The 27,735-nt window shown below is 36.7% G+C and overlaps 1 protein-coding gene and 1 pseudogene across 1 annotated transcript; both read left to right on the top strand.

The window, feature by feature from the left end:
* The first annotated feature begins 901 nt into the window (after positions 1-901).
* On the top strand, positions 902-21,296 carry LOC126719611 (uncharacterized). The gene is made up of 17 exons (XM_050422146.1): positions 902-999; positions 1,274-1,385; positions 11,340-12,103; positions 12,476-12,566; positions 12,679-13,071; positions 13,579-14,400; positions 14,556-14,630; positions 15,784-15,921; positions 16,018-16,094; positions 16,176-16,269; positions 17,496-17,556; positions 18,009-18,133; positions 18,207-18,249; positions 18,660-18,822; positions 18,999-19,087; positions 19,175-19,392; positions 20,320-21,296. The coding sequence occupies exons 1-17, from the start codon at positions 902-904 to the stop codon at positions 21,073-21,075; spliced, it is 4,119 nt and encodes a 1,372-aa protein (XP_050278103.1). The 3' UTR covers positions 21,076-21,296.
* Positions 21,297-22,178: 882 nt separating this feature from the next.
* On the top strand, positions 22,179-27,394 carry LOC126718003 (DNA topoisomerase 2-like; annotated as a pseudogene).
* The last annotated feature ends 341 nt before the right edge of the window (positions 27,395-27,735 follow it).

The raw sequence follows: 27,735 nt of genomic DNA, 5'->3' as shown, positions 1-27,735 counted from the left end.
TTAGTAACATCTCGAGTTTCTAACAGTCGATTTTGGGCCTTGTAAATCGACTCTCACAGAGTCGGTTTTGGTTGTCCGTGACATCTGATGTGGCGTTATTGCCAGGTGGCAGCCATCTGAAAATCGACCATCAGAGAGTCGATTTCCATGTTGGTGTCACGTGCCATTGACGTGGACTGACGTGGAGCACGACCTGGAAACCGAGTGTGTGAAGGTCGATTTCTAATAGGATATTTTTGAATTTAAGGCTCTCTCTTTCAGTCGCCCACCCACTAACTCTCCCTCATCAGTCAAACGCCTCTACAGACTCTCGCTCACCCTCACTCACCCTCTCCTTCTCTCACTCTCTCAGCGTCACCGTCGCCGACGCCGGCCCCAACCCAGTCACGCTCTCTTTAAGTCACCCACCCACTCACTCTCCCTCATCAGTCAAACGCCTCACTCACCCTCTCAGCAAACCGACACTCTCACTCACCCTCTCCTCCTCTCACTCTCTCAGCGTCACCGTCGCCGACGCCGGCCCCAACCCACTCACCCTCTCAGCCTCACCGACCCAGTCTCAGTCACTCTCTCGCTCACCTACGCGGTATCTGAAAGAAATAGAAGAAAAAAAGGTGAGTCCCTTTATGCATTTTGCAATGTAATCAGTTCGTTTTGTTTGTTTGTTTGTATTTTTTTTTTTTTTTTTTCCGTATAAGAAGCATTCTTCTTCATTCCCAGATTGTTGCTTCAATTCGTTCCCATTTTTCAAGTATGCCATTTCTCACTTACTTTTTTAGATTCGAATTTTATGTTCTTAAGACAAATTTCGAAGACCCATTTTAGATAACATCAGTATTTTTTTATTTCTTTTTGTTTGAGTATATTATTGTGATGAAGGAGGACAAAAAAATGGCATGACATGTGGTGTAGCTTTGAAGGGGATGAATTTGGGTATTTGATTGCAGATAACACACATGCTTCAGATTCATCTGAGATATGTGTTAAATCTTGTCTCCTGTAAAATGTATCCAATGGTTATGTATATTTAGTAGATTTTCTGCAATGTGTTATGATAAGTTCACGGATACATTATATGCTGGTTTATATTTTGTATTTTGTGGTTTTGTTAGAGGTTTGTTCAAATAACCTATATAAAAGAAAAAGTTAGATGTAACATCAAATGCATACCTTGTTTCATTATGTATTATTATTGACAATATTTTTTAGGTTGTTTTTGTTTTTGTTTTCAATAATGTCTAGTATGTGCTAATTGCTTATCATTTTTGTGCAGTATGGCTGCTGCAAATGCTGGAGAGATTAACCATGCGCAGCCTGGCCCCATTGACACGTCAGTGTTGACGTTGCAGCCCAACCATCGATCAGAAGCCATTTGGAATGGGCAGGTAAAACACACCACTAAAGATTTCACTTTTTTTTGTGTGTGGTGAATTTTGTTTTTTGAACCTGGACTTTAGTTTGTTTCTAAGTCCTTTCTTTCTATGAATATTACATGTTTATTTAGAAAAAACGAATGTTTAACATTGATGCCAATAAGAGATTTTATGACCTAAATATTTTTAAAGTGTAATTTTCTTAGTTAGCATCAAGTCATTAACTAGCTTTTAGAAATTAATAATAAATAAATAGAAAAAAGATACATAAAAATCATCTTCCAAACTACTTTTTATGCTAAAGCAGCATAGATTGAACTAATACATATTGGGAATTTTGCTAATTTAGTACTTTTGCAATTCAACTGGTAATGCCATGACAAAAATGTAATCATTTCCTCCATCATCAGCATCTTCATGGAATGTTCACAGTCAACAGCATCATAGTCTCATTTTCATCCTTTCTTCTGTGTCCTTGAAAATTCAACAAAAAGTTGGTGTGGATTGTTTTTTACACCTACCAATTATACATTTACAGAACTCTGTCAGAATCATCCTCCAGAAAGTAAAGATGATTCAAATTCTGAAGCTAAACATGCGGGTTCCAGTGACATATTTAGTAGTCGGGGGAAAGTTTGAATTAATGTCCATGATTATTGTAAGCTGACCAAGTTTTGTTTCACAACAAGAATCATAGGCTGGAAACATGATATATTGTTTTATTGATGGCTAGTGAATTGTAAGTAATAGTTTCTCAGTTTATTAATTTCTAGAAGGGAGTTACTACATGTAAGACCCGACGCTCTAGACCAATCAAACATGAGTTCAAATTAGCAATGATTCCAACTAGACCTTTAATTATTCTGAATCTTAAAAAATACGACTATCTTAGTCCTTCCACCATAGCCACATCAAACATAACGGGAAAAGTTACAAATATTTGATAAGTGCTCCCTGAACTAATTCCTCCAAGTGAACAAGAGATCAACTACCCTTCTTGGTAACACCCATTAAATCCCAAATGCTCTAAATACTAGATCCATAAAGCATATGCAATATCACTAGGGATCAACAAAAGATCTACCGTCTCCCCACTACACTGGCACATGTAACACCAACTAGCTAAATAGAAACCTCGCTCGATGAGATTATCACAAGTAAAAAATCTTCCCCCAAAGAGATTAATTAAATTCAACATTTCTTATTAGTTCAAGCTTTTGGTGGTAGTGATAGTTTATCATGATATAGATACTCTACCAGGCACTTCTTGCCTAGGTTTATATAGCATCAAACCATACAAAGTCTAGCAACAAAATTTTGGGTATTCTACTCTTCTTTGCAATGAGTTTTGAATATTTAGACAAAAAATGCGGCATGTAATAGATACATAAGTTGAACTTTTTCTGATGAGGTGACTAGTAGCATTTGAAGGCTATGATTCATTAAAAAAAATAAAACCATACATTAGTTGAACAATGTCAAATAAATTTACCAAAATGATGAACATATCACAAAATAAACTCATGCATGTTCAACTCTATCATTTAGAAATTGTAATAAAGCCTGTCTGTATACTCTATAACCAACATCCTAAATTGGTTTTCAAATGTGCTTTAAAGGCATGATAATTATTTAAACGAATCCAGCTAGTCTGCCACTAATGGATTGAAAATCCAACTTGAGTGAATCAAAGGACTGGAAAATAATTGGGCAAGAACTTACCTGTTGTATGACAGCATCACAGTAAAACCTATATGAGTGGAGGAGCATCGCAACTCTATCAAGTTGCAAGCAGTATATTCTACCATAGCTGTGAATAGTGACAATTATTAAATATTTGACTTTAGGGAACAATTTGAATATATTAGCAGGAGAAATTAAACAGTAAGAACCTACACAATGTGTTCAAAAGAACCTACACAGTGACAATATTGATATCTTCAGCAGCTAGGACAGGCTTACTGTTAGCCTCAGATTTAACCATTGCCATGTCAAACCTTGGCAAGCGAATAACCCCTGCAGATGAAAGCTAAGAAGAAGAAATAGTAACTATGTCAGACCATGGGAGATGCTCAAAATTTCCACGCAGCTCTTAGTGATGGAAATCAAGATCAATTGATTGAGAACTTGAACTAGAATTGCATTAAAATTAAGAATTAAAGCTGGAATTATAGAGAAACTGGAGAAACAAGTTTCTGTCCAGGTCTGAAACTGAATTATATTCACATCAAAAACTGATTTTACTCTTACATAGCTAGCCTATTTATAATCTTTAACTATTAGGAAATAAAGTAGCTAATAGTTACATAAGTCAAAGCTGTAATTAATGAGCATACATAGCAGATATGAGAAGTCAAAATAAGGGGCTGCTGGCAGTCCTAAGAGGTCAGAAAGTTTGGCTGGCCGGTTGTCAGTCCTAATGGTAGAGGAGGGGTACATGGCAGATATGAGAAGTCAAAATAAGGAGCTGCTGGCAGTCCTAAGAGGCCAGAAAGGTTGGCTGGTTAGTTGTCAGTCCTAAGGATAGAGGGTGGCTGCATCATACTCCCCTCCATAAAGGAAACTTGCCCTCAAGTTTCAGTTGGAAAATAAGGCTTCAAATGCTTCACATTGAAGGCATTAGAGATGTTTAAGTGAGGGGGTAGTTGGATTGTGTAGGCATTGTCATTGATTTTAGTCAATACTTTGCATGGACCTACTTTCCTTGCTCCCAACTTGGAATAGGAGCCATGAGGACACCTTTCTTTAGTCAAAATCACCCATACAAGATCCCCTTCCTTGAAAATTAGTCTCCTTCGGTGAATATCAGCAGCAGTCTTGTAGTTTGCATTGGAATGTTCAATTCTCTCCTTGACTTGTGCATGGACAGATTGCATAAAATCTGTCATTTCTGTTGCTCTTACATTCTCCTTCTTAGAAAGTGGCAAGGGTGCCAAATCTAAGACACTCAAAGGTTTATTCCCATACACAACTTCAAAAGGAGATGTGTTAATAGTCCGATTAAGAGAAGAGTTGTAAGCAAATTCAGCCAAGGGAAGGATACTTTCCCAATTTCTAGGATTTTCTCCAATCAAGCATCTCAAGAGATTTCCAAGACTTCGGTTGACAACTTCAGTTTGACCATCCGTTTGAGGGTGGAAAGAAGTGCTAAAACTCAATTCAGTTCCTATCTTGAGTGGCAAGCCTCAACTTATCAACCACCTCCTGAGAGACCACATTTTCACAACTTCCCCCATCGATGATCATATTACAAACTCTTCCTCCAATATTGCAAGTTGTATAAAAAATATTGGTTCTCAACCAATCTTCTTCAGAATTGAATTTAGGAGCAAGAAGAGTCTTTCTCATCACAAGTGTCAAGCCCTCTTCTTCTTCAAAATCACCACCAACCTCATTTGAAGGTTGATCAAAGATGGGTTCTCCACCTTCATGTTCAAGCTCTTTTACTTCCTCCAACATAAGAGCCTTCTTCCTACAATCCGAAGATCGATGCCCCGGCTCTCCACACTTGAAACATTTGAAAGTACCCACCTGTTGCTGTCTACCCCCGCCAACAGTGGCTGTTTGGGACTGTTTTGGGGCTATAATAGCAGATTTAGAACCTGCTGGTTGCTGTTCAACCCCAGAAGTTTCTCCTCTCCCATTTGTACTTGAATTCCCAACCTTATATTGGCTAGAAATCCCCTGCCCAGACCTGGAACCCCACTGTCCAGACCTTAAAGCTGGCCTAGTTTGTTGCTTCTCTACCAGTAAAGCCCGGTTGTAGGCTTCCGACACGTTCCACAATGATTGAAGACTAAGGACATCTTGGATGGATGGCTTCAATCCACTCAAGTACCTTGCAACCATTTGTTCTTCACTTTCATTCAAATCTACCCTTACTACAAGTTGGTGAAACGCCTCCGTATACTCCTCTACACTTCCCTCTTGCTTAAGGTTGTGTAGGTCTTTGTAGAGTGATTGGGTGTAGTTGAAAGGAAGAAATTGCTCACGGAGCTTTTTCTTCATCTTCTCCCAACTCTTGATCTTGACTTTACCACTTCTTTGGCGAGAAATTTGCAATTGTTCCCACCAAGCGGAAGCTCTCCCTTTAAGGCGAATAGCGACTAGCTTCACTTTCTTTTCATCTATAACTTCATAATAATCAAACACCCTTTCAACGGTGTTCAGCCAATCTACATAGTCTTCCGGTTTGAGACTCCCTTGAAATTCTAGAATTTCAACCTTGAAGTTGTAGTCAAGCCTTGGCTCATTTCTTTCCACATAAGGCCTACCCCTTGGAGGAGCTCCAAAAGGGTTCTCAAAATGAGAATGAGAGTCATCGGACTCATCGGTAGTCTCATGAGGAGGCTGCATACGCTGCACCACCTCCGTAAGTACCGCAACTTGTCTCCTTAATTCAGCAATCATGTCTTCTCTCTCGATGTTTTGATTCCGTCCAACATTCCTCCCCACTGGAGGGTTGGCTTCAACTCCTTCCCCAACATTCATTTGATTCCCCCTTATTCCGCCTCTCCTTCCCCTCCTTCCTTGAGCCATTAGAAGCTTCACAATCTTTGAAAAAAAATTGTAAATAGAAGTAACAACACAAGTGATCAAATCTGTGATATTTGCAACAGCCACAGATTTGATTGTCACAAGGAACCTAGATCTAAATTCTAGGATGTTGAATGAAGGGAGAAAAAAGAAACACAAGGAAATCTAGGGCTCAAATGATCAAAGTGGTAGGGAAAAAGAGGACCAGATCTGTGCTCTGATACCAAATGATGGAAATCAAGATCAATTGATTGAGAACTTGAACTAGAATTGCATTAAAATTAAGAATTAAAGCTGGAATTATAGAGAAACTGGAGAAACAAGTTTCTGTCCAGGTCTGAAACGGAATTATATTCACATCAAAAACTGATTTTACTCTTACATAGCTAGCCTATTTATAGTCTTTAACTATTAGGAAATAAAGTAGCTAATAGTTACATAAGTCAAAGCTGTAATTAATGAGCATACATAGCAGATATGAGAAGTCAAAATAAGGGGCTGCTGGCTGGTTGTCAGTCCTAATGGTAGAGGAGGGGTACATGGCAGATATGAGAAGTCAAAATAAGGGGCTGCTGGCAGTCCTAAGAGGCCAGAAAGGTTGGCTGGTTAGTTGTCAGTCCTAAGGATAGAGGGTGGCTGCATCACTTAGTCTTATTTGCATCAAGGAACACCACAAAAGCTGCATTGATATATGTCTCAAGGAGGAAAAGAACTTTCTGTTCTAGACCCGTAGTTAAACCAAACATTATTTCTTTCTTTCATACTATTTATTCTGCCAAAACTAGGTAGACTGGTGAAAACAAATTATGTAGGGTCCCTTACACAGGTCATGGTTTTTAAGCCAAAACTTTCTATACGGCTTTGAGCTCTAGGGCAGGTTCTCCTTTCCCTTGGAAGAGTGTTTGGAAGATGAAGGCCCCAAAAAGGGTAACTTTCTTTGTATGGAAAGCTATCTTTGTATGATATTGGTTTCCAGCTCATTTTATCCTCCCCAAACCCCCTTACTGGAGAGCCATATATGGTATACATGAAGCTCAACACAGCCTGCAATTCCTGAACATGAAACCCCCACCCCCCCCACAAAAGAAACTAACATCCCAAAAAAGACCCCATTACTGAACTTCATTCAGCCACACTTGCCTCCTTATCTAGGAAAAATCTAAACAATTGAAGAAAGTTGACAGCAAGAGGTGTCTCCCCACAACAACAGTCTTGCCAAAACTTCAACCGCTCGACCCATCACCAATATCATGCAGAATATAATGAGAATATAAGAGTATATAAGTGTTGAAGATTAAAACTAAAAAAAATAAAAGATAAGTATATCTCTCGTGACCCACAATTTAAAAAAAAAATGATACGACAGGGACACGGGTGCAGAAGTGTCCCAAACGTACACGGCATCCCAAATGAAGTGTCCCTAATTCTTAGAAGACAACAACACTTTCATAATTTGAAACTAGAACCATAGTCATAGTTGCACCTTTTGTTTTGCCTTTACTTAAGATTTTATTATTGGTTTCAACATGCGTTTACAAATAACTGAAATTCTAGAGGGTCTTCAACTAATGACTTCACCAATCACCATATCCAAAAATTTTCCTTTTTTCCCTTTTTTCTTTCCATCCTTTTTATTATCTATGTACCTGTTTTTATACAGTCACATACTTCAATAGTTCTTGACATATGTATTGAATATGACATGGCCAATTATAAGCCAAGTTTGATAACCCAAAAGACAAAATAGAGAACAAAGAAAAAAATATTATTGTTTCACAACAATAGTACATAAAGGCTATTCAATCACAAAAAAAACACATGTACACGATAGAAGAACCAAAAGCTGAAGCTAGAGAGATAGATAAACATCAAATGCAGCAAAAAATGGGGGTTTAAGAGTGATGGGGTTGGTGGGTTAGGAGTTAAGGCTTACCTTAGTGCACTTGCCTTACGTGTAGTACAAACACATGGGCTTCCAACGATTCTTACTTACAAACATGTATATATATTAAAACTGTGCAGAAGTACAAGTGCAACACTTCAAATCCTTTCTTTACTCTCTAAGGTACTTCTGCATGCATCTATAATATGGTCAATTTCCAAAATTGCACATACATAATCGGGTTTGTGTCTACATTTTAACACTATCTCTTCCTCACTAAATTTTCGTTTTAAATCACAAGATAGAGAAGGGATTAATTCCCTCCCCCTGTGATTTGTTTCTAAGTCTTTTCTTTCTATGAATATTACATGTTTATTTAGAAAAAACGAATGTTGTACATTGATGCCAATAAGAGATTTTATGACCTAAATATTTTTTAAGTGTAATTTTCTTAGTTAGCATCAAGTCATTAACTAGCTTTTAGAAATTAATAATAAGTTGTATGTTTATAAGTTGTATGTTATTCCATGGTTATGTTAATCCATGGTGGGTGTTATAAATTAATTGGGTGTTATTAAACTTCCTCAAAACCACAAACCGACATGTCATCATCAGTCATAGAAGGATAAGGCCAGCGAACTAATTCCAAACAATCTCTATATAGACTTCAAACTTAAAATACATATATTTAGCCATTGATCACAACAAAAACAAGATAAGTAGCGTCAACATTCATTTCAACCACATATGTTCATCAAACTCAAAACCCACAACCCGTTAAACAAGGCAAAATACCACTTAATTCATTATAACCAAAAACAAAAACCAGAATCTTCCAAACCTCAATATGCATTGTACCATGGATCAAACTTCATCAAAACAACAACCCCCCCACTTAATACAAAACACACAACCATCTCAAACTTAAAACCATAAATACAAAAAAGTAAAGTTGACAATAGTTAAAACAAAACCACCATGATCAAAACCAAACACCAAAAACCATTAAACATATTCCTTAAAACAAAACTATAATCAGATCTCCGTACACCTCAAAGGGTGCACGAAAACTCAGTCCTACCTTCAATGTTGTTTGCGGATTGATTAGGCATAGCATTCTTCTGAACCTGCCGGTTATCTGGCATCGGTAGCTCAGAAGTTGTATGAACCCCACTTTCCAGACTTCTTTTCCAATCAAACCCAGAAAAAATCTTCAATCTTTCACATAAATCAGACCCTCAAATCACTCAGATAAAAGAAAACCCAAAAAACAAAAAATGAACTCACATAAAGGTTGTGAATTTAAGAGTATATTGGTGACCAAACGCTGTGAAAATTGAAAGGAATAAAACATACCCAAAAAAAATGCAGTTGTTGAAAATTATATGAGTAGTGTAAAAAAAAAAAAAGCACAGAGAATCACAGTGAAGAATCAATGTGAGAAATGTGAGAACTATATTCCAATTCTCTTGTATTTTCTATTTTTCCTTTTCCTTTTACAGTTTGGAAATTTCTTGGATCTTTGAATGTGAAACCCGTAAAACCAAAATTGAAAAAATATAAATATTTTTTTTTAATATATTAAAGTAAGTTTGCGCTCGTGTACGAATAATAAATTTCATTTGTGTTATCAAAAAATACATAAATAAATTTCATTTGTGGTGGCGAAATTACTATTTTGCCCACATCATAGTCCTGCTGGTTTGTAAACGTGGTCATTATGTCTTTAATCGACCTCTTAATTTATTGTAGTAATTTTTCATTTTGTCCATTAAGGTTTTAAACTTATCATAAACTGTCCTTTCCACTATTCATTTTCATAATTACATTCTTTTGGCCAATAATGAAACAGGAAAAAAAAAATTAAAACTGTTAATAAATTATATATTTTACCATCTCTTCTAATTTCAATTTTTAAAACCCACGGAGTTTTTCAATTTTCTAATACTCACTCTCTTAATCTAAGTGAAACTTTCTTTATTTTGAGTTTTCTCTCTATATTATTTCTATTTAGTTGCTGCCAAATTAATTTATAAACAAATCATAAGAGAAATGCAGCTTTAATTAATAAACTTTTGCCTTTTCTTGCTCTATTATTATCCAGATTATAAATTTAATAATGGAGATAGACATATACTTCAAATTGAAATGATTTTATATTTTTGAAACTTTAATTGATAAAATAAAATTATGGGACTTAATATAACATATTGTATTAATTTTAGACCTTTTTATGTAATTCTATTTTGCTTTTCTTTTCTTTTTTTTTTTGTTCGTAGTATATCAATTAAAAGCAAAAAAGAATATGGTGAAAATTCTTTAACTTTATCTTCGTTTTGAGGTTGGGTGGAATGTTTCATGCTTGGATGATTGCTTTTATTGGGTTACTTTATTTTTGTTACATAATTCAAACCAATATGCATAAGTTTAGAGTTGTAACTCAACTAGTTGGTATTTTTTGGTCTTTTAATTCTAGATATCCAGAATTCAAATCCCTCATCTCAACTATTAAATTATAAAATAAAATAAAATTTCAGGTATAAAAATGGTAGTTTATAAATATGATAAAATGAATATATATATATATATATATATTAATTTATTGACCAGACTTGGGAGATAACTTCTTTCAATCTCTACTACCAATAAAAATAAAAACTTTTTTCACTCTTTAAATTATTCTCTCCTAATGTAAGTGATCTTAAAGTTTTTAATTTTTGTTCGTAATAAGTTGTTCCCAAACAAACACTTAGAGTTTGTTTGAGAACAACTTATTTAACTAAAACTGAAATTTTTTTTACTGAAAGTACTATAGATAAAACTAAAAATTAGCTGAAATAATACAATGAGACCCATAAATAATACAAAAATATGCAATGGGACTCCAATATGCAATGGGACTCCGAAATAGTAGTAAAAAATAAGTTGAATAGAATAAAAAAATTGCTTTTTTCAATCAATGTCAAACACAACCTTAATATTAAAATCCATGATAATTGATAAAAGATTAAACCTATTAAATCAACTAATAAAATATTTTTCATTAAAAACACTAATCAAATATTTTAAAATGAAGAGCATGCACACAAAGTCTGGTTTTTTTTTTTTTGGAGAAAAAGTTTTCATGTGTTGACTTTAATGAATTGCAAAAAAGCACGTCAATATTTGGCCCTTGATTTTGTTTTAATATATAGTTGGATGCTTCTACCGTTCATTTTGTTTTAATATATATTTGGATGCTTCTACAGTTACTTTTGTTGGGTTGGATATATTTGTAAGTCACTTCATAGCAATATTATTATAAAATTTTTTAAATAGCAAATTAGCAATCATTAGACACAAAAATAAATATATAAAAATTATATAGTTTTATATATTCGGAATTTTTTTTTTAAGGTTTGAGGTATTATTCTTTTTTTTATATATATATATAGAAAAAAGGTATTACTCTAAAGTATCATTTCAATTTTCAAAGTTAAAAATAATAAACAACTTCTATTGCACTCAACTTGCTGTCATATGTTAATCCATGGTTTTCTTATGTGTAGGATCCAGGGTCCCTTAAATGTCGTGCCCGTAGTGAAGAGTTCTCGAATCGAGAGCCAATGGTGGATGATCGAGTGATTGACATCATTAAGGCACTTGGTTTGGAGGGACTTCTCAGGACTCCGGGTAGAGAGATTGATCATGGCCTGATAACGGCCTTAGTGGAGCGATGGCGGCCCGAGACTCACACATTCCACATGCCGCATGGTGAGGTCACCATCACATTGCAGGATGTGGAGGTTCTTCTTGGACTTCCTGTTGATGGTGACGCTATAACAGGGAGCACACAAAAAATATGGGAGACTGTGTGCGATGAGTACCTTGGCTTTCGACCTGCCAATGAAGACCATCTGGAATGTAGTGGCCAGAGGATTCTCATCAAACGGCTTTTGGAGCAAGTTGCCCATCCACTGCCGCCTAATGCTGAAGACGATGAAGTGCATAGGTACGCACGATGCTACATCCTAGCACTATTGGGGGACACAATCTTCATGGACAAATCCGGTGATAGGGTGCATCTAATGTGGGTGCAGCAGTTGGAAGACCTTCGCAACCCACGAAGGTATAGTTGGGGAAGTGCTTGCCTTGCATGGCTGTACCGACAGTTATGCAGGGCAAGTGATAAGAAAGCCAGTCAGATTGGTGGGTGTTTATTGTTGGTCCAGTATTGGGCGTGGGCCAGATTCCCCTATTTGTGCCCGGCAGTTGAGCGTGGCCCACCAGTGGGTGCTTATGGTCCTCCAGTGCGTGGTCCACTGTCCCTAAAGTAAGTCTGTACCTTAGTAACTTCATTTACAATATGTGATCATTACCTAAGCTTACAATCATGTAACTTAAAATATAAATTTTTATTTTTATTTAAAAGGGTTGTACGAATCATTTATGTCAACATTTAAAAATGTTAAACAGAGTTTCAATATATATGATTACGTTAATATACTCTAATTTTTTGTCATTGTCATGTGGCTTGTATGTGCTTTGTTTGGCTTAAGGACTTTTTTTTTTCTAGTGATATTATTAATTGAGTAAATTTCTATAAGATTCTATTAGTAGTTATATCTGATTACATTATAGTTTTAATCATAATATTATCTTACTTGGGAAGTTGTAGATATTGATCCCCTGTTCTTGATTGTAGGTGGGTGTGGGTCCTAAACAAGAAAAATAGGCCCGCCCAGGTCTTTAGGGACAGGTATCGGGAGCAAATAGCTTTAATGTTGCCAAACCAAGTATGAAAATGCTTTGTTCAACATGTTCAAGAAGAAGATATATATTTGCTGAACTTTGAAATAGAAAGATAGTTGCCTAATGTGTTGCATATTTGTTTTTGGGCTGTTGTAGGTGGTGTGGCAGCCGTATGAAGATGAATACGAGAACCTTCCACCGTGGTGCGTTGCAGGGAGGGCAGTGTGGACGGCAATGGTGCCGCTTGTATGTTTCCATCTAGTAGAGAAACATACACCGGATCGTGTCGTTCGGCAATTTGGGATGATCCAAGAAATTCCCCGCCATGTTAACACGGACCCGGTGCTTCATGCCATTGATTTGAGGGGGAAGATGGGTGTTGATTGGATGCGGAGACATGCTATGCATCTCACGGAGTGGGGTCATCGCCTTCAACAGCGTTGTGAAGCAATGCTTGGTGATATGCCTCTACAGCACGAGTACTTCGATTGGTTCACAAGGATAACTCGAAGGTTTATCGATATCCCCGGTGCTAGATTCATTCTAATGGTAACTTCTCCACGTGTTCTACATTTTACCGTACTTGTTACTTAGTTTACCACTGTTTAGAGAACTTTTCTTATGTGGTCCAATGTTTGCTTAGCATCAAACCTCCCTTTGAAATTGTTGTCTGCTTAAGATTGCTTATAGACAATCTTGTTGATTTACCTTATAGAGAACTTTGTTCATATACAAATCTAATTTGGGATGCTCTAAGGTCATATCTCGTATTTCAGCCTTTAGAGTTATGGTATACATTCTTCTTTCCATTTTTATTATTTTTAATTTTTTTCCTCATTTGAATTTTTAATTTGCATTTTTGAGAACCCGATATCCGCTAACTACATCTTTAATACAAAAGCTAATTTCAATTTAGTCCAATGTAACAGTTGGTGTCCCTATAATTTCCAATTATTAGTTGCCGTATCAATTTGGAACCAACCTTTATTATACTATTGATTGGCTTTCTTCATTTTGATATTGCATTATTAATATACTTGGTTTTTCCATGTGCAGATTGAAGGATATGTCCGTATGATGCGCCGTCTTCCAGTGGGCACGGAGGCCCACAATGACATTATTAATGTGCTGGAGGCAGTGCATGAGATTGGCCATGTACGACCTCGGGAACCTGAGGCCCCGAACGAGGAGGCAGCTACTCCTGCGGCAGCGCCTACTCAGAGGCCAAGCACTACTGAGAGCCCAAGCACGAGCACAGCTCCTGCCGGACGTTGCTCTCGTCCGCCTGTTGCTACCCCTCAGGTTGTCCCTACCCTCAATCCCTCTCCATCCACCGCACATCCATCCCTTAGCCCCACCATCCCTTCACCCACTCCACATCCATCCGTTAGCCCCACCATCCCTTCACCCACCTCACATCCATCCCCTACCCCCACCATCCCTTTAGCCACTCCACATGAGTCCCCTAGTCCCACCATCCCTCCACCCACCCCACATGAGTCCCCTAGTCCCACCATCCCTCCACCCACCCCACATGCCTGTCCTGGGTCTGACATTTGTCCACCCACCCCACGGTCATTTCCTGAGCTATCACCTATTCCATCATTTGACCTGGGTCTTGATCAAACCCCTCCTGACTTGCAACCCCTCCCACCTTCGCACAGTACGTCCACTGGCCCTTCTTCAGCCATTGACCCACCCCATGTTCAGCCTGAGCAGCCTGTTGGGTTAGCTGTAGCGGCAGAAGGTCGGCCAAAACGCATATCTAAGGCACCTCCTTGTGGGACAGGGGGGCACAAACATGGACACAACGCTGGGCCCGAGGCATCTGACGAAGGACATGCAAGACCTCCTCCTTATTATACGAGAAAGCGTAAGGTTCAAAAAAGGTAACTCAAATGATACCTTATTCCTTTAACTGGACATTTCAAGCTGGTGTTGAAAAGTTCATGAAATTATTTTTGTGGCCAAAATGGTTTTAATGTACATTATTTCAACTAGGTGAAAGGTACAGTTGGGACTACAAAGCATAGGATGCTGGCTGGCTGCTTCCTCCTGCTGTAAACTTGAGATTCATGCCAGAATGCCTTTGCTATATTTATCATCATGTATGTACAATTCAAATTGTACATGAAATTGCAACAAGAGAAAAAAGAATAATTTTTCTTTCCCATTTCTTTAGGGCACTAAATCGTAAGGAGATGTATGAGAGATTTAGATACTTATGAGAATTAACACTATCGTGAGGATGTTGGCATGATAGTTGAAGGAGCCAAAATACAATAAAAAATTTACTTTTAATAATTCTTTATCAGATATTAATGACAGATTATAACTGAAAGAAAATGCATAATTTGTTTTTTCATTTGCCTTTTGATGTGCCATATTGAGTAGTTGGAAATGCCTAGCTTATGGTGTCGAGGACTGCATGTTTTGTTGCTATTTGCAGCTTTATGATCTATTGGTAGGAGAGGTTTGGAACTTTGGAAGATATATGAGGGGTTGAATGGGCTGCAAGAATATGCAAGTCAACTCACTTACTTGGTGGTGTTTTTAAATTACTTTATACAATGTGATAGAGGTGCCATCATAGGCTTTCATGTGCTTGGTTTTTGATATTCTCATAGACTTCATAGGTAGTTTAAATTTGCAATCTACAGACTTAATAATAAATGTATTAATCAGTAAGCAATATCTACCTCATTCAGTCTAAACATTTTGATGAGTATGTACTGATCATCTCCAATTTTTTCTCTTTCCCCCCTTGTTTAGGAAGCATAGATAAAGGCTTTTCTTTTAAAATAATAATTCCATAAATAAGCCATACATATAACAGCTTTTTCAAGTTATGTGATATTGTCAAGTGTCTAGTCATTAGAGTTTGGAAGGCTTAAATTATGCACTGATATCATTGTACTAATTCTACTGTTGTAAATTTTCTAAAACGTTGATTATAATTTCCATAAAGTTTTTTGTAGTACATTCTGGCCATTACCACGTTTGATACATTGTGCTTTACACTTGATAAAAATTTCTGCAGTTAAGTTGCGGAAGTTTGGGTCTCAGACCAAAAAAGATAAATTATAGATACTCAGAACAATTTTTAATAGACTTGCTCTGAATTTTCAGGTTCTTAAACACATGTTTCAAATTTATTTATGCTAACATTGAAATGGTTACTATCATTGATCATTGAGTATAATTAATTCTTTTATTGATTTTAAGTATAATTATTCAGTTGTTGTACTCCAATCTTTATAGATGGCGTTTGAGTGGTATGGGATGCTGGCTGGAAGTATCAGTCCAATGACTGGTGAGCCTGTAAAGCCAGCCTATGGTGGTGACGATGAGTCTTTTCTAAAGAAGGTGGTAACTCCCATATATGAGACGATAGCAAAGGTGTTGCTTCTGCACATTCTTTTGGGTCTATAAAAATGCATGTTATTATATTGATATATGACTGCTTTGTCTTACCATTTGTTTTGTGATTTACAGGAAGCTAAAAGAAGCAAAGAAGGAAAAGCAAAGCATTCTCAGTGGAGAAATTATGATGATTTAAATGAATATTTCTGGTACTATGTGTTTCTTTGTTTATATGAGTTTCGTATGTACAGAATGTAGTATATTAAAAGTTATTTTGGAGTGAATTGTAGGTCAGTTGATTGTTTTCGGCTGGGTTGGCCTATGCGTGCTGATGCTGATTTCTTTTGCCACCCTCCGGAACAGCATCGAGTTGACAAAAAGGATGTACGTTGTAATTTTGGGTTATATGTTGCTTGTTTGTTAGTTTTCTGCACTTATTAATCTTTCTTTGCAACATATGAATCTAAATTATTTCTTTTATTAATGATTTTTTTTATATTTTTGAATCTTGACTTATTTCATTGTACATTAATGAAATATTGTCCCTTGATGATACAAAGAATTTTTCTGCTCTATTTTCAGCTATATTTATACAAGAAATGTAAAAGTTGTGTCTTGAGGAGTCCAAGAAAAAGCTTCGAGGGTCACCCTTTGGGTTTATAATTCAAGGCGGAGACATACAATCTGTCTCATGCTTCTAGCTATATTTATAATATTTGCCTCTTACATGTGGGTGCAGCTTACATTATTTATGTCCATTACTTACATGTACAGATATACTGCTTAGGTGAGGAAGAGTTAGAGAAGAGAAATATGAGGTTGGGGTAAATAGGGAAGAGCCCGATGTAACAAAAAATAAGGCTAGGTTACTGTAATAAATGGACTAGAAGAGAATGGAGAAGAAAATTGAATCCAAGAAAAGAAAGCCAAAACCCAGGGTTTGGGTGAAAGATATAATGAAATAGGTTAGACAAGAGCCAAAAAAAAAAAAACACTTGCAGTCCTAGGCTTTGCCATAAAGCTTAAGTGGGATAGGAGAGCCTTACGAGAATAAATCCTGAACAAGTTTTGAACTGGAGTTCAACCAATCAACGACTTACGGCCAGGAAACAGAACTGAGTAAATTATAACCAGTGTTTAAGTTGAGGAACTATTTAGATCAAGAGAAAGCTAGCAACTATTTCAGGAACTTAAGTAAAAGCCACAGTTGAATTTGTCCAATCAGTCCTTTCAAACTAATTATACAGAGAGCAGGAACACTATAAGGTAAATAGAGCTACCTTTGAAAAAACCATGCACAGAATGATTTTTCTTTTTTTTTTTTTACTTGTAAATAAGAAATTTTTGCAATGAATCTTAGCTGTAGTAAACCACCAAAAACTAACAACAATACGACTATCTTGCTTTATGTTCTGTTTCAGCAGTAGCTACAAACTTGTTGCATCAATGATTCTTTGTTGACAATATTCTTCTTGTTTCCTCAGCTCTTATATTTATTTATAGTTTCTCCATTTCGTAAGGCAAGTGACTATGTTTTGAGGTTTTTTGGTTATTGGCAGTGTATAGAGATTTTCAGCTTGTGATGCTAATGGTTAGTGAACTTTGTGCAGGTATTGAAGAAGTTGCTCAAGGATGATGCCATATCCAAAGCAAGGATTAATACTGAGGTTGGTTACTTCATACAATTAAATTTGTAAATGGTTCGTGGGTGTGTTGTTTTCCATGGCATGACTTATTTCTAATAGGTTTCTAATCTTTTTTTACTGAAAAGTATTTTCGTCAAAATGGGCTTCAAGCTTCAGGTCGTGGGTTCACGTCATAACCCACGACCTGAGGCATAAATCAATAATTGGGTTCTCAAAGTTACTCACAAGTTCATCTTTTGGAGGTTCATATGGAGGCATGTTTTCAAGTTCTGCTTCAGCAGCAGCAAGATAAAGTTAGCTTTAATGATTCTATGTTTCCGAGATTCTTCTTGCTTCCTCAGGTCTTCCATTTCTTTATATTTTTTCCTAAGGGGTATTAGAAAGAAATATAAAGAAGTGGAACACGTGAGGTTGCAAGAAGAATCTCGGTAACAAAGAATCATTAAAGCTAACTTTTTCTTGCTGCTTGTAAAGCAGAACTTGAAAACGTGCCTCCATATGAACCTCCGAAAGATGAACTGGTGAGTAACTTTGAGAATCCAATTATTGCACCTGATCGGAGTAAGCTGTCAAAACGGCATGGTGCAACTTCTGCGGCTCAGGTAATTAATCTTTATTGCTTGAATTTGTACTTCATGCAGAAGTTGGGCTTATGCTCTGCTTATTGGTCATTAGCCATTTCTTGTTAGCCTATCATTAAATTGTAGAAATTCTGGAAGTATGCATAGGATTGCATGATTTATTTATGATTGACAAAGAATATTTAAACTATATCATTCCACCTTTTTGTTATCTTTCCTTGTATGCTTCATGATTAAATAACCATTATGTTTTGCAAAAAAAATCATCAAATTTGCAGTTAGGGTGTATACTTGTCTATTCAACCCATTTTCTTGCTAATCATCTTTTTTGGAGTGTTAGGTCGTACCATGCTAAAATAATTGTTGCAGATAATTTTATAATCTATATCATTCACCTGCAGACTTAATTTACTATAGTGGGCTTGTTATGATTGGTTATTTAATTGTCATATCCTTGCACATCATTATCATTATTTATTCTTCAGTTGGTATTATAATTCTGTATCCCTATATATGCATTCTGATATCTTTGTATGCTTCTGGACAGAAATCAAGTACATGTTTGGCTTGCACAAACCTTATTTGAAGCTATCTTTTGACACGGTTCAACAATTAATGAATGTGAAGAGTGACCTATTGCATGTCGTTCAAAGAAACCAGGCAAAATTTGATGCTGCAGAAGCATATGAGTCCATTATAGCAGGGAAAAGGTAAGGCTGTATTCTTCATTCAGGTTCCATTTGCGTTGAACCAGCCATTATTGCCCTTTCAGTGAAAAGGTTATTGTTTTCTTTCTGCAGTTCTACTCCCTAGCACTGACCTTTTACCTCTTCTTACATGTGGTATCTCTTTACTTATCCCAAAATATTTGGTACTTGATCTGCAGAGAACAAAGGCCTCAAGATTTTGTAGACTGTATTGTTGATCTCCGCGAGTATGATGTTCCTTATCATGTTCGATTTGCCATTGATAATGGTGATTTCTTGTTTCTTTCTATTTCTTTTGAGATTTCATTTTTATTTTTCTATCTCCTTTAGAGACACTGAGAAATTCATGACTCAGATGTACGATGTGGGCAATGGTATGACGTTAGTGTATCCAGTACTGGTCTTATGCTGGAAAAGAGGACAGATCTTTTGCAACGTGCTGAAGTGCATGTTTGTGCATTTGATATTGAGACTACAAAGCTTTCTTTGAAATTTCCTGATGCTGAATACGATTTAATAATGATGATTGCGTACATGGATGATGGACAAGGGTACCTGATTATTAACAGAGAGGTACACATGATTGGCTTAAGCTTAGTGCTCTTTCAGTGAATTCTTTATCTGTCTTGCAATAAGATTTTGTGATTCCTCTGGTCTGTCTTATGTTCAGCTATAATAGTTGCTTAATTTTATAACTAGTTATTTGCATGCCGAAGCTTTTTTTGGGGGGGGGGGGGGGGGGGGGGGGGGTGGTTGTTGTATGCTTCTCCCCGTTCCCAGTATAACTGTGATTTATCAGCCTAAGATGTATAAAATGAGAATTATCTGCTTTTTAATTAAGAAGTTTGGGACATATTGGTAGAGTTAATGGCTCTCACAGATGCATGTTAAAGAACCTGGGGGTGAGGAGCAGGGTTGGGGTGGGGGGGGGGATGTATTTGTAAAAGATGACTGCATACGAGTTCAACTCTTACAAACTTATTGTTTCATTTTAGTACTGATTTTTGGCCAGGAGATGTTATATGAAGTCCTTTCTGTCAGGCTCTAGTATGGATGTTTCTAGTGAATGACAGCCAGAGCTTTCCTTTTTATTTTATTTTTATTTTTATAAGTAATATATCCTAACTATTTTGGCAATACTAATTCAGTTCATTGACAAGCATTGAAGATTATCTCCTTATAATATCTATGATTTACTCTTGGTTACAACAGATGTTATATTCTCGAGTTCCAATATTATGTTACCTTTGTAATTAATTAACCAAATCAATGATTTTTAAGATTGTGGCCAGTATATGTTCATAAAAGTTTGATTTCCTCCAGTGATTGCTGATGAAAATGAATTATTATTCATTTCTTTTGCATCTATGTAAGCCCCATTATTGCCATTGCTTGTTATTCATTGATCCCCTAGCCATGATTTTGTTCTGTGTTGATAGACTCAATCCTTCATTCGCAATTGCTAATAAATATCTGCAACATTTTTGTGTTTATTTTCAGTGTGTTGGAGATGATATAGAGGACTTAGAGTATACTCCAAAACCGGAATTTGAAGGGTATTTTAAAGTGACATATGTGAGAAATGAGGTAATGATACACAAATCTTTATATGTATCTTCACCATTTACGTTACCAACCTCCAAAACTGACCACCTTTCTTCTCTCTCTACAAAGCATTACTTTCTTCACTCTTTCCTCCCCAAGAAACCCCACCAAACCAACCCATCAAAGTCCTCCATTTTAAAAGTAAAATGTACTGCAATTGGCAATGGCCTATTCACGCAAACCAACCCAGAAGTTCGTAGAATTGTCCCAGACAACAAACAGGACCTCCCTACAGTCAAAATTGTCTATGTAGTCTTAGAAGCACAATACCAATCATCACTCACAGCCGCAGTTCAGGATCTCAACCAAAACCAGAGGAACGCTTCCTTTCAAGTTGTTGGTTACTTGGTTGAAGAGCTTCGTGATGAATCAACATATAAAGCCTTCTGTAAAGACCTTGAGGATGCCAATATCTTTATTGGGTCTTTCATTTTTGTAGAGGAGCTTGCTTTGAAGGTTAAGGATGCTGTGGAGAAAGAAAGGGAAAGACTTGATGCAGTGTTGGTGTTTCCTTCAATGCCTGAGGTAATGAGACTCAACAAGCTGGGGTCTTTCAGTATGTCACAGCTGGGACAGTCAAAGAGCCCCTTTTTCCAGCTCTTTAAGAGAAAGAAGCAGTCTGCTAGGTTTGCAGAGAGTATGTTAACTTAGTTTGAAAGGACTTTGCCTAAGGTTTTGAAATATTTGCCTAGTGATAAGGCTCAGGATGCTAGGGTTTATATACTTACTTTGCAGTTTTGGCTAGGAGCCTCACCTGATAACCTGCAAAATTTCTTGAAAATGATTTCTGGGTCTTATGTGCCTGCCCTGAAGGGGATCAAGATTGAGTATTCGGACCCGGTTTTATATTTGGATAGTGGGGTTTGGCATCCTTTGGCTCCTTGTATGTATGAGGATGTGAAGGAGTATTTGAATTGGTATGATACTAGAAAAGGATGCTAATGAGAAGCTTAAGGGTCCAAATGCACCAATTGTTGGTCTGATTTTGCAGAGGAGTCACATTGTTACTGGGGATGAGAGTCACTATATGGCTGTGATTATGGAATTGGAGGCAAAAGGGGCTAAAGTGATTCCAATTTTCGCCGGTGGGCTTGACTTTTCAGGGCCTGTGGAGAGGTATTTGATTGATCCAATCACGAAGAAGCCGTTTGTGCATTCAGTGATATCACTTACTGGTTTTGCACTTGTCAGGGGGCCAGCCAGGCAGGATCATCCCAGGGCTGTTGAGGCACTGAGGAAGCTTGATGTGCCTTATATTGTTGCATTGCCTCTGGTATTTCAGACAACTGAGGAATGGTTGAATAGTACGTTGGGGCTTCACCCAATTCAAGTAGCTTTGCAAGTTGCTCTGCCAGAGCTAGATGGAGGCATGGAGCCCATTGTTTTTGCCGGTCGGGATCCTAGAACAGGCAAGTATATCTTCCTTATCAATTATTTCTATTGTTGTTGGAATTTCATTTTATTGTTATTGCTTATATAGTCTGATTATAGTTAAGTCATCACCTTGGAAATGCTCTTAGGAAAAAACCAAAAGCTTCCTCAGCTATACACAAATCAAGTGCAGTATTTACTTCTGAAAACAAGTACAGATTCAGACCCACTCTAACCATAAATTACATTTTATTTTAAATGGTTTTATTACACGAGCTGAAGTAGTTTTATTGTTGCCTTGTCTTGTTTCAATTTGATTCAGTACACTCTATCTCAGATGCCCTCTTTCTTAAGGGTTAATTAACGATGTAATGTGATTGCAGGAAAATCACATGCTCTGCACAAGAGGGTGGAGCAACTTTGTACTAGAGCAATCAGATGGGGTGAATTGAAGAGGAAATCAAAGGTATATTTGCATTTGTGCTAAATACTCTCTCCCAATAAATAGTGTTTTCCTAGATGGCTTATGGTAACTTTATTATTATTTTCCCTTTTACAATATGATTTGCAAATAATAGAAAACCTAAGTCAGCTTGAAAGAGTTCCAAGCCAGAAAAGCTTCTATGTGTAGTAGTGACTAACAAAGAATCGTTTGGGTTTCAAAATTTTGGTATGCTATAAATTCTGAATTTGTAATATTCAAAAGGAAAGTCCTTTTGTGTGCGTCTGTGTATTCCTGAATTACATTTTCTTTTCACTAAGTCGCATTTCTTTTGATCTTGTTCAAGCTTTCGGGACAGAAGGTATGAATACAAAGGACTTCACAAGGTTTGGAAAGGGAAGTTGTCAGAAGCCAAGGCTAGTGGAAATTCTATAAAAATCCAGGAAGCACAAGGTGGTTGTTGTATTCATCAGCTTTTGGAACAATTGGAATATAGTCAATTTGTGATAATGAGTTACATAGTCTCGTATTGTTTTTGCAGGATATGGTAGTGCTTCTTTTATTCATTACAACTTGCCCATAAGTGTATACTGAATTCCTTCTATGGTTACGTCATGCGCAACTGAGTTTGGTGATTTCCATTTGGTTTGAAAACTAATTGTATGGAGCCTGTTGTTACAGTGGCTTCTGTGTTTGTGTTATCTCTGAAACATTTATTTCTTCCAGGGGTGCAAGATGGTACTCAATGGAAATGGCTGGAGTAGTTACGTATACAGGAGCAAAAATAATTCAGAATGCTCGCGTATTGGTTGAAAAAATTGGAAAACCACTTGAATTAGATAGAGATGGTATCTGGTGTGTGCTCCCTGGATCTTTTCCAGGGAACTTTACTTTCAAAACCAAGTACGATTCTGCTCTTCATGCTTTATAAAGTGACATATTGGTGTTTGTTTTTTTTTATGTCAACTGTCAAAATCCTCATCAATTATCTGACATTTATTTTAATTATACCACTTGCATGTAGCCAAATTTAAATGCATCATCCAAGGTTTTCTTAAGTGAGCGTGCTGTTCCTGTTGCAATATTTGAAACTGATGCTGGTAAAGTTCTGCCATGGTTTTCTTAAATTTCATTTGCTTCTTGTTTATGCACTAAAGAAAGCATGTACACATTTGAATTCACAGAAATAATGAAGCATTATGTGCGGAGATGGTGCAAGAAATATAAAGATGTGGGCATTCGATCCATTATTGACTGGTCTTATTACAAGCAAAGGCTTAGTTCAGCAATTCAGAAAGTTATTACCATTCCTGCAGCAATGCAAAAGGTTTTGTTGCTTGTTCATTGTTATTTTTTTCCTTTGTATATCTCCCTTTTTCTTTTGTGTGATCTGAAGTAAGATGAGTTGATTATAACAGGTTGCGAATCCCGTCCCTAGGGTAGTACATCCTGATTGGCTGCATAAGAAGGTTCGTGAGAAGGAGGACAAGTTTCGACAACGCAAATTAGTTGATATCTTCAGCTCGTTGAACAGGGATGAATTTTTGAAAAAGAATAGTGATGCTGCTGGCGCCAATGGTGTGATGAATGAAGAAATTGTTAAAGACTTGGAGGACTTTGGAAACAAAAGCAGAAAATCTGTAAGTGGACCTAGGATAGTTTGTGATTCACCTTGTTCTTATGACAACTATTCAAGTTCTAGAAATTTTCATTAGAAATTTGACTGTCATTTGTCATATCTCACAGCCTGCAGACTGGGAGGATAGGGAATATATTGATGATCCTAGTGAGGTTAAACCTGAGGTATTAAAACTTTGTATTTCTTTCTAACTACTGAAAATGCAATTAGTATCTATATAAATTATGTGCTTCCATTAATGTTTATCTTGGTATTGCAGGGATATGATTCAGTTGATGGAAACACTTCTTTATTTTAATGGAATTTTATAATAGGAAACTGATGCAGATTGATGATTGTGCATGCATTTAGAAGTTGACCACATTCCATATACGGAGAGTTTTAGAGAGCTTCCCCCCCCCCCCCCCCTACCTGCCTCTCTAAAACTCTCCCTATTTTTTGGACTCAAAAGACTTGTATGATTGTTTCAAAATTTGTCCTAAGTTCAAGGTTTAATTTGTTATGCAGGACCGTCGTGATTACATGGATGATTACCATGTAAGCTTCATTCTTTTCTCTACTTATTTTTATTGCCAAATAGAGGTGGTATTCGTCATGACAAGCATATGTTTTTCTTCTACTGCTGAGAGTTCCCAGTAATTTGTTCAACATCCCCAAGTATTCTGAATTATTTTTATTTACAAGATGAGTACATTCCACATAGGTCTATTTTTATTTATTTTTTTCCTCCATGAATATTAATCTCTAGGAAATCCTGAATGTAGTAAGTAAATTCTCTTTTTGGAAGCATCTTATAGCAAACTTACAGTCAAACATATTGGAATCTATTTTGTTTATTATTATTATTTTTTGTATTTTTTTTTCCAGAAGAATCTAATTGCTGAAAAACTTTGTTGCTTTAAGAAATTGCAAGCTTGTTAAGCTGCTTCATAGAATTTATATCTTGAGAGGAAATTTGAAAGAATGTTGGTGTGGAGCAGTTGGCATTGGCAATGTATTAGTGATGAGTGATTTGGAACACACCTTTCTTGTTAAAAAAAAAAAAAAAAAAATTGTTTTTTCATTAGTTGGGATGAAGAATGAGTATGTGAAAACAAATTTATTACAATGGGTCTATTTTGCCTTTGATGTCATGGCCTGTTGTGTGAACACAAATAGAACACTGATACTCAATAATTTCAGCCATTTCTTAGGGAAACAATTATTAATTGCAGTTTTTGTATTTTATGCAGAAATTTCTACTGAACAAACGTGAAATGGAGTTGTTGAAGTTAGAAAACAAGGTTAGGTTTATCCTTGCAGTTGTGAAGGGAGAGATCATTGTAAGTAATAGGAAGAGAGCTGATCTGTTTGTTGAGCTGCAAACAAAAGGTTTCACTCCTTTTCCAAAGAAAACTAAAGTTGTTGAGCCATTCTGTTGCTGGTGCAACTGATGATACAGAAGAAACAGAAGTGAAATCTCCTGCTGACAGCAGTAGTAATGGGGCACAGATAAGTGATTATGAGTATCTACTGGCCATGGCAATTGGAAGCTTGACCATTGAGAAGGTTCAGGAGTTATGCGCTAAAAGGGATAAGGTCAATAAGGAGGTTGATGATTTGAGAAAGGAAACTCCAAAGTCCTTTTGGAGGACAGATCTTGATGCTTTGGAGGGGCAACTCGATGTATGACTGAAAAATTAACAATTCCTTGTGATGATTTGTTTATTTTTCTGTCTTTCTATTTGTTGACTGTTTTTAGTTTTATGTCATTTAGGAGCTAGAGAGAAGTGATGTGAGTCAGAGGAGTTAAGAAAGAAAATGAGAGGCAAAGCAAGGGGTGAAGCTGCTATGAAGTCTGCTAGACAAGCACCCAAGAACCCACGGAAGAACAATAATAAGAAGGCAAATAATGCAAAATCTGTTGCAGAAGCTGTCTCGTCATCTGTGGCTGCAATGGAAATTGGTAAGTGTCAAAAAATATTATGTTTATTATATGGGAATTACTTTTTGTTTGATTTTTGGTTTACTTCTGCTTCATTTACCAGAGAAAGCTCCTGAGTTTGCAAAACCCAAAGACAGAGCAGGCTCTAGGAAAGCTCCTGCTAAGGTCTGTTTCTGTTCCTATGTTCTATTTTTCCTTGGAAAGGATGAGCTTAAAGAACGACTTGCTGCCTATAACCTCGATGCATCTCCTGATCAATCAGCTGGTAAATGCTATATTATTATATTTCATTAGGTTGTGTTATTATAATCTTTACACAACTCAGCTGTAATGTAAGAAAAATTACAGTGGATGATATGGGGATATTGTTTGCAAACCAGTTAATATATGATCTTGTGTGAGAAATTGTGTTTCTATTATTCTTCTTCATAAAATCAATTATAAGAGAACAAAATACTGTAATGTACATAGATAAAAATTTTCCATGTTACAAGCACCAACTAAAATTCCCACTTGAGATTCAGCATCACTAATAATTAGTTTCTTGTGAATTTTTCCATGATCTTTTACCGTGATCATTGGGAATGTGTTGGACTGTTCTTTGAAATGTAAGTATTCCCACAGTAAATTTCTCTTTGTTTTTATGCCTGACAGCCATGGAGACTGAAGTGGCCAAAGTACCAGCCAAGAAGAAAGAACCTCACAAAAGGGCTGCTGCTGCACAGAAGAAGAAGCCCTTGGCAACTGTTTCGGAGATATCTGATGATGATGATGATGAAGATAGCGAGATAGAAGTTGTAGCTACTCCAGAAGCGAGGAAAAAGGGCGGGGGAAAACTGGCTGCAAATGCTAAGGCAGTTAAGGCCCCTGCAGCGGCAAAGAAGAGAGGTGCAGCGAATAAGCAGCAGCCTCAGACATTGGCCCAGAAGCTTTTAACTGACATGTTAAAGCCTGCTGAAAATTCCAGGATTTCACTGGAGAAGAAAGTGAGAAGGATGAGGGCATCTCCATTCAACAAGAAAAGTGGTTCTGTGTTGGGAAGGGTTGGTAAGGTAAATGAAGTGACTGAAAATGAAGAAAATTCGGGTTCTGCTTCTACTTCTACCAGTACTGAAGAAACTATTGAAGTTGCACCAGCAAGAGCAAGACCTCAAAGGGTGAACCAAGTTAGAAAACAAGGTATGTGTTGAGTGACTCTGAAAGTGAAGATGCCACTGAGGATTCTGAATTTGATGAAGTGACTGATGAAAGTGAAAACAAGAAAACAAAAACAAAAAACAAAAATAGCATCACCTCTTTTGCTTGCTAAGCTTAACTTCTTTTTGTGCTTTCAGAAAGAGTATGACAGAATATGATCCGCGTCTTGTGGCTCCAACCTGCTTGTACCTGGCATCAAAAGCAGAAGAAAGCACAGTGCAGGCCAGGCTTCTTGTATTTTACCTTAAAAAAGTATGTAATTACTTGATACTAGATTGATTGTATGAATTTCCGCTAAATTCAATTGTTGTCATTCTACATTAGTGTGTGAAGTGCTTACAACATACCTTTCTTGTTTTACAGATGCTGATGAAAAGTATGACTCAATTAACTTGGTAAGCGTCCAATCCCAGCATAGTCAATTTGGTGTGGCTGCTGCCAGAACACATCACCATGCTTCTCAAATTCTTTGCTTGCTAATTCCTGTGCTTAATGACCATAAGCCTTTATTATGAACATCGCATTTTTGACCATATAATTAATAAATTGCAATTAAATTTTCGCCAATTTTACCATTATGATTTGGTAGCTTGTAACAAGTGCAGATGCTCTTTGATAACCTTTTTTTGATGCTGAGTAGAGATGAAAATGAAAATGAATTGATAACATGTTGGATTACTGTTTTGGTGGAGTTGGTTGTACTTTCTTTTCTTTGACTTTTCTTCTGAAATGGATGCT

The sequence above is a fragment of the Quercus robur genome, chromosome 3 (genome assembly GCF_932294415.1).
Source record: "Quercus robur chromosome 3, dhQueRobu3.1, whole genome shotgun sequence".
In the NCBI taxonomy this organism is placed as follows: Eukaryota; Viridiplantae; Streptophyta; class Magnoliopsida; order Fagales; family Fagaceae; genus Quercus; species Quercus robur.
This window is presented reverse-complemented; position numbering and strand designations above follow the sequence as displayed.

Bases quoted from the DNA above. Each gene is read 5' to 3' on its own strand.
- LOC126719611 (XM_050422146.1), top strand. From the start codon at position 902: ATGTGGTGTAGCTTTGAAGGGGATGAATTTGGGTATTTGATTGCAGAT. The intron at 12,567-12,678 runs GTATGAAAATGC...GGGCTGTTGTAG, and splicing joins CTTTAATGTTGCCAAACCAA to GTGGTGTGGCAGCCGTATGA. The intron at 19,393-20,319 runs GTACACATGATT...GTTTATTTTCAG, and splicing joins ACCTGATTATTAACAGAGAG to TGTGTTGGAGATGATATAGA.